Here is a 14,291-nt window from a genome sequence, read left to right as displayed (position 1 = left end):
TGCTTTCATAGCTTGTTCAATCCCAGGCCGCGTCATACCGAAAGACGTTAAAAGCTGGTACAAGTAGCTCGCTCCCTTGCCTGGCGCTTGGCATTTAAAGGGTAGTGCTTGGGAAAGTGGTGTACTCAGTACTGGTTCAACCCAGGAAAGTTGTATCCCGTGTATCGGTGCTTTACACCGTGCACGTTAAAGAACCAAGAGGTCTCTTCGCAAAGAGCTAGGGTATCGCACCCGGATTTCTTGTATCTCACTCTGTTTCTTCAAGTCTTCCAATGCCTGGATTTGACTGCCAGCAATTATCAGAAATATCATTTACAATATTTCCTGTTGTATACCTACATATTGCCATATCGCGTTGTTTACGTCTAGCTCTGGTGGAATGTTGAAATGTTCAAGATAAATTCTCTGACATAGGTGGACAAGAGGATTTTTATTTCAAATTGAACACGGAAACCTTGGTCCTCTGAAATCTATGGTATAATACAAAATATGATTATCAATTTTGTGTCCACATTCGAAAACAACCTATAATTGCATACGAGCCTAGAGAAATCACTGAACACAAGTGTATCAAAATGTACAAAAACGATATGAAAACAAGATGAGATGGAACAGAATAATTCTGCCGAGCCCAGCACTTAGTATGGAGACTGACACTGCCTTCAATGTACTGTGATGCCTGCTAATTCTTGATTTAGCCTAACTGTCGTATGTGCTCTCCCCAGTCAAAACTGTTTTGGAGTCATTAAATATTACACGTAATTATATTCCAAATCTGAAGTCGTATATGTGCTATCGAAATTAAAATATCGAACCCTCCTCATTACGTGAAGCACGCCAACTATTGACTTTTTTATTTCTTGAAAAAAAAAACAATCACTCCTGTTTCAGTGGTTTCGATCGTGATTTCGAACATCTTTATGTGTCTCCGCTATTGAGCGTACGATTAGAAGGACGGGCTACCTCTGCTCGAAATTCCAGCCCCTGTCATCTATTGAATTGTTCAAGCAGCGTCGGTCGAAAGCTTATCATCTAACTGGTAAACACTTGTGTTTACTGTCTGATGTAGTTATTAAGTTTATAGCGCCTTCAGATGATTGTTTGACGTGTGTTTGATTACTCAAAAAAATCGGAGACACAATCAGAGAGCATAGGCATTAGAAACCAAATCGGTCCCTTGATATCTTGCAAGGCAAGGTGCCAACTACAATGCTTTCCGGGTGGACGAACCAATTTATTAAAGGAAAATAAACATGGAATCTATTCGAAATCTAAGTCTCTTTAACCGGCAGACTTATTGAAGGGGAAAGACTATGACAAACCTCCTGGTGTTTGGACCGAGGGTTTTCCCGCTTTGCTTTGTAAGAAGTACATCATGTCAAGTGTTTTTACAACTATTGTTGCTTCACGTTTTGCTATGTTTTTATTTTTCATATATTGTCTGAAAAATATGAAATGAACTACTTATGTTTAAATCAAACAATTTGACAAGCATTTTCCTTAAATCCCATTTTTTAAAAACATAATATGGCTGTTTTTATGTGATCTCATTTTTTTTTTAAAACGTGTGGCTTACATATTTTGATTTTGATTTATTTTATATAAAGCAACGCCGATGGCAGATATTCATTTAAATATATCAATATATATGTAATTTTATGAATCTGAGCCTAAACCTATTATCTTGTCAAAAGGGTTTCGTATGGTATTTGAACATAACTGTATAAGTCCAAGCCGAAAACAATTCAATTGTCATTAGCGTAAATAATGTTGTTGTTTTTTTTTTTAAAAAACGCAATTTTTAAATAGTTTTACTGTGAGTTTTTAATTAAATTGTTGATGTAGTTTTATCATTGGAAACAATAGATTCATATATGAATGACTTTCGATTTACTTTCTTCGATTTTTTTTAACATGCAGGAGTCCCTTTACCTAAAGTTAAAGACAATAGTGCGTTTAATTATGTCTTTAAATTATGCTCACATTTACCTCCCTTTGAAGGCTACGATAGTTGTTCCTATTTACAATGTGCTCTTTCTCCACCAAGAAGCAAAAATAATAATGTGGGTATCATCGATTAAATTCACGACTCTTTGACATGTTGCTGTTCCGCAAAACTGCTCGGTATATTTTGCAGGAGTAACAAACAAGGACATTGAAGTGATACGTTTTTAAATTTCTGATCTTGTTATTTCCTCAATTATTTGCGTTTTTTCTCTTACCAGTGTAGATTGACTGCGTTTGAGTTAGTCTCCATCATTTCTTTGAATGACTCAAGTTGCTATAAAACGTATCACAAGCTTATCAAACAAATAAAATAATAGGTAATCATATGGGAATGGTACATAAGAGTTCGAATTGTATTTATATATATTAGTTGTGGAAGCTTAAAATATTTTCAGATCAATTCGTTGGTATTCGTTCACCGACGTTGTTTGTGCCTTCTGGTACAAAAAAGAGGCTCACTTAAAATAACATCAGTTTTAAAAGCTTCAAATACATCAGGTTGGAGTCACAAATTAGACTAATGTAACATACGTTCTCTGTCATGATCGTTCCTGAATTCTAGATCACTACTGTTGCTCCGGAGTTATGATCGAAAAATAAAAAGAATGCGCACCTTATTCTATATGACGTGCAGCCCAGTTGACCGGTCTGACATAATTCATAGGGTTAACACCTCCAGTGCGTCATATTGTTAATCTTTGTCCAGGAATTTATCAGGCTGTGACAGAAGCGTTCCATTTTCGTCAAAAATATGCTTCCTTTGGGTACAGTTAATATGACTACGCGATAACACGACGTCTATGAATCAATGTTACATAGCAGGAGACTTGTTAATGACCTTACATTATCTAATGAATAATATTTATGGTAAGACTTTTGTGTATCTATGAGAATGTTACATAATTCATTTCAATGCATGTTATTTAAACTGCATCTTCTTTGTTATGTATCTACTTTACACAACTAATGACAAACTAATAATAAATAAAGGAATTAATATTTTGGGTAAATGGGTTGTTTTGCAAAACATTATGATGGGTTCTACTGTTATCAAACATACCCAGGCTATATTTTCAGGATTATCATCTGTCAGAATTACTAAAATATGTGAAAAGTTTTGAACGATTGCATAAACATTCCACAAAGAATAGTGTAATCGAGTTAAAACGGTTAACAAATGATTAAGCCAAATTCATTTCGAATTGGTTTCAAACGGTAAAAATTAAATTAAAAATGTTGTTCATTAGTAAAGAGCACTATCATATTAACACACATTTCATGACAGTTTCCTGAATTTTTGTTCTTCCGTTACATAGATATAGATCGGATTTGACAAACTATATCTTTTTTATTATTTAAAGAGCACTAGCTCTTGTTTAACTAATAATCAAGATGTAAATGAGAAATGGCTGCAGACGGCCCTTTTCAAGGGAAATAACTCGGTGTCACTAAGTTTGGGCATGCAGCAATAAACTATGAATTAACACATTGACATAATTTCTGTCCAGTAGTTACATAGTTATTGACGAACGTTTTCGGCGGGGGTAAGAAGGCAATTGAAATTAGAGGTACAAACCCAGTAGTAAAAACATATAAGAGTTTTTAAGTACAAAGCCTACACTGGCAGCACACACTGAGCTGGAGGAACATAATGAAAAACCAACACAGTCATACCACGTTTTGCATTTGAATATATGTAGCGGCAAGCGAAACAGGAATTTGAAGGTGTTTCAAACTAGTTCATGTGTATACAACCTGGCATTTGTGCAAACATGTACTAAATTTCAAACAAGGGTCTTTACAATCACAATAGTAAATGTAAAAGCTTGTTTATACTTTCTAATAACTATTGTATCATTGTACAGACCAGGAGGACAATGATGGTTAAAAGCAACCAAACATACGTAAATAAATAGGTTGCCTAATATAATTTTATCCCGGTTTTACAAATCGAAGTGGGGACGATATAGGAACCACGCGCGACGTCCCATCCGTCCGTCCATTTGCCCGTCCTGCATTCGTGTCTCGACCATAACTTGGTGGGATTTCGACATAATTCGGCAGAAATTACAATTATAAGACGACGACGAGCCGCGCTCCAGACTATAGCTCAAAGATCAATGCCGCTATGCGCCTCCGCATTTTGACAATATTACTGTGTAAAGCATGAAGTAGGATGAAAGAGGATCGTATCCTGTACATAACTTCCATGCATGGTTGAATTCCGAAATAATAATAGACCGGCGTGCGGTGGTTATCAGTACTACTGTGATAGCTCTCGAAAAAAGCTGTCCTAAATGTATAAATATATGTATAAAAAATGATTCGAAACACCTTCAGACAAGCCTGTAAACATGACATGAACGTTCTCCTTGCACCTGATAAAGAGTTTCAATAGCATTGCAGACCATGCTCCGATGCACAAGTTCATCTCAGTCGGCAAAAATGTGAGAAAACATCTGAAAAAAAACTTACTAAGCCAGACGAGCAAAACTTTCATACGAGCTTAAAATAATTACTGCACCATTAAGCCGATGAATTAATGTGAAGAAAGCATTTTGGATAACGTATGACCATGATTTGTAAGGTACGGAATTTTTGAGATGATATTCTCTCAAGGAGGATGAGCACTTTTTGTTAATGAGGAACTTATTTGACCGTCGTCCAAAACGTGTGAAATATTGGGAATTCCGTATTCTTCGTAACTTTACTCAAGTATCAGCGTAATTCCTTACAGGTAAAGAAATGTATATCATAAGAATGACGTTTTTCCTTTAGTTTTGAGTTGAGTATCATGTATAGTCAATTTGTTGGAACTACTGTCTCTGACATGGGCTGTTCTTCGGTTTGTTAGTAAGCGTGTATTTACATTATTTTGACACGGAACGTAGCCTACAAGAAGAGGCTTGGATGTGGTTTACGCAATAACAGGGAGCAGGATAAATGCATGTTGAAATGAGTTGGAAAACATATTGCAAAACCGCTAAATAATAACGATATTAAGATAATTGTTTAATGTTTGTTGTCGAGTACCTTGGTCTCTATTGTTTGTCCGATTGACTGGGTCTTGGTTAATCTAAGGCAACTTGGCATGTTCCGGTTGTTTCAATTGCCTTATCATCGATGTTTTCTTACACTCTTGTAATCATACCAGAGCCTTATTTCTGGCTCGATGATCAAGGTAAAACTATTGTCTTTATAAGGTAAATGTGCAAAATTGATCTGTAAAACTCTACAGAGAAGTTAAGTATCATTCAGAACACAACTTAGAAATGATTGAATCGCTTAATACATTTAGTTGGAGAAAATAAAAATACCTGAGCCTGGTTTCACGAAAAACATCGCCAAACAAACTAAAAATATGTCTTTTGAACTGCCTTATCGGAATCTTATTTCTCCTCAACAAATTGGATTAAAGGATTTCAGGTAGGACTTATTTTCTCGTTTTAGGTTTTTCGTGAAATCGGCCCCGACGGTACTTTTAAAGTTACAAGTATTTAACTTAAATAAAGGATCATACAATGTTTTTGGAAACAACATAAACTATTAAATCACTATTGGTTTATAAACATACATTAAACTATTTAGAGATTTGAAATAAAACTCGTTTTGTTTGTTCAAATGACAATTAATTGTTCGTTGAATATTGCTTGTTAAGCCAGTTTCTGTTTTTCCAGTGGCCAAGATGTCGTTTGTCTTTGGCTTCGTCATTGTCGCGAAAAATGCCCAAATCATTGGTTGATCGCTTATTTGTGATTCCATTCAATTGGTTAAGCTTACTCTGAATAAGACGCCACCTACTGTCCGATCTTTTATCAAGCTCAGCAGAGCGCTTGCTAGACAGAGATGCAAGTTTTTGATGAATAATGTTCCATCTAGACGCATGCCTTTTGTCAACGTCGCCATATTTATCTTCGTTGTTTAAAGCTTCTTCGGTTGAAATACCAAATCGTTGCAAGAAATCCAAATACGCCGCAGCATCGGAGACGCCATAACCGTCACCTAAACTTCCATGATCTTCATCAGAAAATCTCCTTGACAAAGTGTGAGCGATTGTAGCTGAATTGGCCAGTTGTTCAAGCTGCGAACGTTGGTTCTTCCATATTCCGTTGTTACGTTTTTGTAATGTCAAATCATCATTTATCCCAAGCCCAGTGTTTCCTTTGATGACGTCCATTTCTTTTGACACAAGTTCCAAACTCGATTTGTCATCGTTCCCCGTAGAGGCGCCGACATGTTTGTCATCACGACCGGAGTTTTTCCCATGATCATTTTCCATTGTCTGCAAAACAAACATAAACAATGTATTCATTAATTTGTTATCAAGTTCGAATATTGCGTGACGGTGAATATCGATAATGATACATTTCTGTTTCCATCTTTGAGAATAAAATGATATTTCTCAATCACCTCATTTCCCATTGACTTGTAATTTTCTGGTGTATCATTAATTGGGGGGGGGGGGGTACTCTTTCTACAATGCCGAAACGATTCCATGATCATTGAAAGTAGCATAAATAAGGCCCTTTTAAAAGCTGCATCATCAATTATGTAACCTGTTTTATTGATGTATATATTTTACAGCAATAAAACATCATTTGACTGATCACAAACGTTGCGTTTGTAAGATCAGCAGTATTCCGAAGATATTACGTTCATTGGAACTTTATTACAGTTGAAAGAAAAAGCGTTCATCTAGTAGAGCGCAATATGAGTGTCGATATAAATCAACACAACTGCTATATCAACTTAAAAAATTATGTTCCGTCATTTTTCTTAGTTTCATTTTCCATTATTACATCCGAATTTTTCAGTTTAGCTGCTAGACAATTTATGTTCCTGATTAAAAAGGTTTGCTACACTTTGGTCGTTATGTTTTGAATGTGGACATTGATATATCCCTTCACCCAATTTTCAGGTCACCGTGCATGAAAAATATTTAAAAAGGCGTCTGATATTTTCCAGAATCATAATTATTAGGTAGACGACATGCTTTTTAGTTTCTCTTTGACAAATAGGCCCAAAGTGGTTACAACAATTATAGAATGGGTAGTCTGTTTCACAACACACTGTTTAGTGATGGTTAGTTGTCCGCTTTTCGAAAAGTCGAGCTATTGTGAAAGTCTTTGAATCGATGTCGACGTCGGTTTGCGAACACTTTTAAATTTTCCATTACTCAAAACCTTACATTATATTGAAAGGAACCGTATTGCAAATGCTATTATAGACATTTACCCACATGTCAAGAAAGGCCCACAGGAGTAAATGTCTTAAAATTACTAACTGACTATTGTACGGGTGTGTACGGTTTATTTTACGTCGCAAATAGTTCATGTTAGAATGCAAAATGTTTCATCTGATTAAAATTGAATTAAGAATGACAGCACTTGGATTTAATCTATTTTGGTTCAATTTAAGGCTGTTTAAGAAACACTCAATGCAGGTATATTAATGTAACAGATCTTACTTAAAACATCCGGGCGGAGATTTATTTCTACAATTAACAATTTTCTACAATTAAAATCAACACATGGAAGCTTAACGATAGCTTAAACAATCGAAAAAATCAACCAAATTAAATAAAACCAAGAAAACCCCTTAAAACTCTTCGGATTTGTGGCATTTCATCGAATAACTCGGTTCTGGGAAATGTAATGTAATTGTCGACAATAAAATCCAGCATTTGCACGCATTGATTAACAGTCATTTCCGATTGAATTGAAGTAAAGCAATGCCATGTAAAACAAATTGCAGCGGTGGTCACACTTCTTTGAAGGTCACTGTTTGTCGCTGAAGGCGTGTAATTTGGTTACGATATAGTCATGAATTAGTCTTACAACTACGTATTTCTATTTTAACTGGTTACTCTACATAATGCAAATGGAACAAGCTTGGATTTTCTTTCCCATTAATATAGTCAAACACACACATTTAAGACTACTCGCTCTTATTAAAATTGATAACAATTCATTGTTCCTTTTAGAAAATGTCATTTACAAGTAGCGATTGCTTCTGAAAACAACAACAACCGGAAACAAAACATCTTTTTCATATGTCAAGTTTATGGATTTGAAAAGGAAATGGGGTGAACTCTGAATCGTCTTATCTTTTCCGGCAAACGACACGGGCTTGTACAGAAGGTACCAGCGAATGCTTTTGACACGGCAGCTGAATATACGTCGAATTGAAATATTGTATTGTGGTGCTGACACTTAGACGGACCGTGTTAAAGGACGGAAGCACGCTCTAGTTTTTCCGAAATGTTCAATGTCGGCTTTTGTTTTCAGCTGCTCCGCCATATCGTGCAAATCAAAGACTTTAAAACGACGCATTCACATGTTTTTTTACATATTTTAAATTATCATTTGAGCACCATTTTGTAAATCCAAGCTTAAAATTATAATAAATCTCAATAGCGGAACTAACGCAAACTGGCAAATTATAGCATTCATGTGACACATTCAATTAATTATTATTTTTAGTTATTAGTTTTATAGTTTCATCTGCGCTTAGATTTGTTTTCAGAAATACGAAAAAAATGAAGAAGCTTTGCGATTGGAACACAATAAACTTGGGTGGATTAAATAACAAATGTTTAAACCAAAACCTCTCGTAGAGGTTTTTGCCATTTCAATGAGCCATGAAATTTAATTCGAGCGACTCTTATACTTATTTCGATAATGAAAATCCAGCACATAACCGTTTACAAAATATCATTTTTTTACAGTTTTACTGAAATAGGATGCAAAAAAGCAGCGGATTTCTAAAAGCCATTGTTTTTACTCAAAACATGATGTTGCATAACAGTTTAAAACACATAATTTAAATGTAGACACCTTCTTCGTATTTAATACTTTATATTGGAATTAAATTTGAAATAATACGTTAAAAAAACCCAAAATATTTGTATTTAGAACATAACTTCTTTCATAATTTAAAAACTATTTTATATTGCAATGCATATCATTTGGGGGCAATACCAAAGTTGTGTAAGTATTTCAGACACCCAGAGGCAAATAACACATGATCTTGAGGTAATATGTTAACAGAAACTTATGGTTATTTGGACATTATCCGGCGGAACATGAATATTTTAGCAAAAGCGTGCAATGAACCACACGCAAGCACAAAAGCTATAAAGTTGCAAAAGCTAAAGCCAATGATATGTAATATGAACTAATATGATCCATATTACCACCTTTATTTTATTTAATATTAAGATATGAAAGTTGTAGAAACTGCGATGGTCTGAAATGTATCTGCTTTAATCTGGAGTGCAGAAAACTTGCTATGTCAATGACAGATTTCGGTTCAAGTATCCTGTAAAATTTGAAAAAATAGCCAATCTGATTTTTCCGTTTCGTGAAAAAGTAACTTTTATTAAAAATAATGCTTTGATGCAATGTAAATATTGCTTAACAAAAGCTATATCACCAGTTAAATCCGAAAGAGTAGAGGGAATTGCGATGATCAAATATGTATGTCTTTTAATCTGGAGTTGTTCTGTCAATGATAGTTTTCAGTTTCAATAGTTTGCAATGAATGAAGACATTTATAAACAACAGACTTCGTTTCGACCGCCTAACGAAAAAACAACTAAGAAAAGATGGTGGTTTTAACGCATTTTAAAACTAAAACATCATTTACTTATATTCAACAAAGTTAAATAATTATGAAATAAACATCAGAATATTTAGTTATTCATTTTCAAATTCTTAAATAATTCTTACCACAAATTGACAAAACCCAAGGCAGAAGAAGCTCAAAATCCACAAAACTTTCGCCACGTCCATATTTACACAGTCGATGGTATTATTTGTCTCCAGTTACTCGTGAAGTCCAAGGCATTTTATATTGGCGCGACAGAATGCTGACAATTCCGATACTTGTTCCTGCAGTCCAATCTCAAATTGATTCCATTTGGTACCATGCCGATTTCGTCTGATAAGCTTATTTAATAATTTCGAATACATATCATTCCAAAACAACCGGGAAATCATGAATTTTCAATAAAAATATAATTTATCTATTGCAATTCGAGGGGAGAAAGCGAAAAGGCTCTATCTTGTTCTTTTTTAATGTCACTTAGAACATTTTCGCACTCATCCCTCGAGTTGGTGGTATAACAGTACCAAATCTTGAAATAATCTTTGATGTGATTAGACGGTCCCTTGCCTAGGTCTTTTAAAACTTTTATTCCCGAATTTATCATTTTTCTTGAATTCTCTGTTGTTTTATCATCTTGCAACTCGAGCAAAGCAGTCAGGGGACATATTAGACGTTTGATTTAACATATTTTATTCAACATAAACAAACAAACTACACAGAATATACACACACACACACAAGTTGTCTATAATATTGAAATGGATTGGAAAGAAAGCATAGCTTATAGAGTTCTTCTCCGTAGGAATTAAATTACTCATTTGCCAGAAATATGCGCATGATTGACGATTAGATGATATATATGCGAGGAGAATTGTTACTAATGCTAAAAAATAGGACTAAGGAGTTGTGTTTAGATATGGGTTCGATAGTTCAAACACGATATATAATAGATACAAGATAAGCACAAGTGATTGTATAAAGGCCATATGAATAGGATGTGAACAGATATTTAGGAAGAAAAGAAGTTGGGTACATACCATTTTGGGGAAACTTTGCCAGTCAGGAAATGATCAGAAACGTTTCGAGTCTTGTATGAATTTATGAACAGTATCCAATATTTTGGAGTTGTTCTCGTTGTTAAGGGTTGGATTGCAATAGAGAATGAAACAAATTAGACGTTTGAAATTTGAAATATTTCTCTCGGAGTTCAAGTTGCTCAGCATTTGCTTTAAACAGAAGGTAGGTGGCATCATTTCATTTATATAAACGTGTAGAACATAACGCAATTTCCTTTGTGGAGTACAAAACACCTCACACAAAAACAATATATGAGTACATTTACAATCGATAGATAACCCCAAATATTATAAACTGTTTTATGGAGTGTTTCTGGCTGTGAGACAAGCATTGATGGACAATATTTGGTGTTGAATGATTCTATATAAATTTATAAAACGAATGATGCAATTAGGCCAAAACAGTTGTTTCGTTGTTTGGTTTCCACTTACATCTCCCAAAAAAGGTTGGTAAGTAGGCATAACTTCTTTTTTTTTGAGACCCGTGAATCTGAAGAAAACTTATCTTTGTCAGGGTATAACGCTATTGGACATAATTCTATTTAAAAAGTTGTCAAATGTTTGCATAGTTACTCAAAATAATGCACATTTTTTAGGAAATTACGGAAATAAATTATCACTACGGGAAAAGGTGTAGGGTCGGTCGGGTAAGTAGAAACTGTTTGCATTTGCTAATGCATGTAAATAATTAATCAAAAAGTGACGCAAATAATGTTAAATGATGTTCTAATTTCAACTGATATTCCTTCAAATGGAATTGCTGATGCAAGCCGGGTCTAATATAACAGATCTGCGTCAAGAATAAACTTTACAAGCAAGTATCATGAAAGATAATATAAAGTATCATATAAAGCGCAAATATTGGTCTCCATCTAAAATCGCCTTGGGGTTTCGTGATAACACTTTCAGCAAGGACGCTTCGGTTATCCCTTGCCCAAGTATTACCTGTACAAACTCAACCGTTTCAAATAAAATCAGTCGCATGACAAAGGCATCACAAACACGTAAAAATCATAACAAAATTTATTCGAAAACAATCCAAAAATAATATTAATTGTATATTGACTTTTTTCCATTCCAGTCTCGGGGTCACCACGTGTGTGTTTCAGCAAGTGTGTGCGTGTGCGTATGCGTGTGTGTGTGTGTGTGTGTGTGTGTGTGTGTGTGCGTGCGTGCGTGCGTGCGTGCGTGCGTGCGTGCGTGCGTGCGTGCGTGCGTGCGTGCGTGCGTGCGTGCGTGTGCGTTCGTGCGTGCGTGCGTGCGCGTGCGTATGTGTGTGCTTGCGTACGTGCGTGTGTTGTGTGTTTGTGTGTAAGTATGTTATTATGTGTGTGTGTGTGTGTGTGTGTGTGTGTTTGTGTGTAAGTATGTTATTATGTGTGTGTGTGTGTGTGTGTGTGTGTTTGTGTGCGTGTAAGTGTGCGTGTGCGTGCGTGTGTGAGTGTGCCTGCGTGTGTTGTGTGTTTATGTGCGTGCGTGCGTGCGTGTGTGTGTGTGATTTTTGTTAATATCATTCCTTTAATGGTGCTTGGGGTCCACGTGGTAGTAGCCTCGATGGTCATGACGAGGGCCGGTATTAATAAAACATCTTAAGTCAATTCTTAACTTAAATCAGTATCTTAAGTTAAGTATCTCACTAATCATAAAATATATTTACTTATAATACTTGAAACATTGTATTTTCATTGATTTGATTCAAAATACATACTTTCATATAACACAATTACTCTTTTTTTAATTTTACTATAAACTAATTAGGAAATCGACTTAAATTAAGAAATGACATATAAAATAAGATGTGCTATGAATACGGCCCTAATCATGACCATTGATGCTATATGTCTGCAGTTTAAAGCAAAATGAAGCACTTTAAACTTCATGTTAATCATTCGCGTTTTACCATTCTTAATAAAAAAAAACGAATGATTTTAGATGCAAAAATGGAAAAGGATCGATAATGACATTGTTAATTAAGATAAAACAAATTAAACAAAGACATAACATAATTGCTTCATTGGATTTCACGAACAGCAAATTTAATTGAAACAATAAACTCAATAGTAAACTTCATTGCAGTTGGCATTTTGATTCACGCAAGGTTCATCCTAAATTACTGAGATATCGTATCTTTGAATGATTTTGCATTAAGGTGCTCTGAATTGTATTCCTCCGTCTGCAGATAGAGTTGGGATCTCTATTCATAGAAGTACTTGGGGTTTACCTATAAGTTTATTGTTATTTGTTTGATTATAAAGTTTACTCAAGTTAATGCATACTTTGATAAGATTTAGCTTTTACTTTCTTTATTTAGGATTGTTTGGGTAAGAGTATGCACTAAAACTGCTTTAAATACCCAGTAAATTTACATTTTACTGACCGTTCCAAGGCGGTATCTAACGGTCCTAAATAAACATACCTAGTTCTTTGATATATAATATGTATGCACTGTGCTGTTTGTGGATTTTTGTGCTGTTCTTCCATGTTTCTTGTTTGTTCTTTTGTTTTTGTGTTTTATGTCTTTGGCGATTACCCTGTGCCATTAAACCGGGTTTATGTTTAAACTTTTTGCTACTGAGCTTGTTTCTGTAGCTTTTCACATAAGTATTGAAAGATAACATTAAGGTTAACGTTCTTGAGCTCAGCACGAGGAACGCACGCTTTTAAAGTTTCAAGGATTGGTTTAAACATAATTAGTTCATGAAAATATTCAAGTGACAACATATATTACATTCTAACTACTTAAGAATTTGTTCGGAAGCTAAAAGCTTATTAAGATCATCTTCTGTAGAAAGCAGTTGAATATACTAATGTGATTGTCCTTTAAGAATAAGTGTATCTATAAATAATTCAAAATACTTCGTACAGGTATGTATCGAAATGGAACTGAACATTTTTTTATATTTTAATGGAAAAACATATATGAAGATCCGTGTATCAGCAAATACAATTGAACACAGCGAAACCTTTTACTAGTAGAATAATAAATAAATAATAAAAACAAAGCCGTTTTAGACAGTAGAGACATTGACCAACTAAATCGTACATTATTACATGCTTATATATTACAGACGCGGTAAACATATTAAGAATTTCATGACGATAAGAAATTTTCAGCATCAGCAGAAGCTATCCTCAGACATCGGTAACCAACTTTACATTTTTACCTCGTCATGGTCGCAGTCTAATTATCCCCGCCTATTTCATTATTAACACGGAACACACACATCCGGCATGTTTAGAAAACAAATATGTATATATTGTTATTGTCAATGCAAAATCGAGTATTTCGAATATATCTAACTGACAATTGTGTCTAAACATTTAAACGTACGGATTTCACCATTTTCTTAACATTCTAGAATCAGAATACTGACAGTTTTATGACCCAACTTTTTTAAAAAACTTGTTCGCATCCGTCTGAGCGTTTATATACCAAGCGAAGTGTCTTCAATGCAGGCATGTGTTTTGCATGAACCACGTGAAAATACCCACCCAAAACTTTTAATGCGGTGTGGTTTAGGTGTTATTTCAAAAAATATATATTATGTGCAGGACTAATGGGATGGCGGCATATTTTAAAATCCACCGTATATTTTTAGG

At 34.7% G+C, this 14,291-nt stretch overlaps 1 protein-coding gene across 1 annotated transcript; it reads right to left on the bottom strand.

The window, feature by feature from the left end:
• Window positions 1-5,531: 5,531 nt before the first annotated feature.
• On the bottom strand, window positions 5,532-9,819 carry LOC128203491 (uncharacterized). Its single transcript, XM_052904923.1, has 2 exons — window positions 9,738-9,819; window positions 5,532-6,289 (listed from the first exon to the last, which is right to left on the bottom strand). The coding sequence occupies exons 1-2, from the start codon at window positions 9,798-9,800 to the stop codon at window positions 5,636-5,638; spliced, it is 717 nt and encodes a 238-aa protein (XP_052760883.1). The 5' UTR covers window positions 9,801-9,819; the 3' UTR covers window positions 5,532-5,635.
• Between the last annotated feature and the right edge of the window lie 4,472 nt (window positions 9,820-14,291).

The sequence above is a fragment of the Mya arenaria genome, chromosome 9 (assembly GCF_026914265.1).
Source record: "Mya arenaria isolate MELC-2E11 chromosome 9, ASM2691426v1".
Lineage (NCBI taxonomy): Eukaryota > Metazoa > Mollusca > Bivalvia > Myida > Myidae > Mya > Mya arenaria.
The sequence above is the reverse complement of the archived record's forward strand: the minus strand, read 5'-3'. Positions and strand labels throughout refer to the sequence as shown.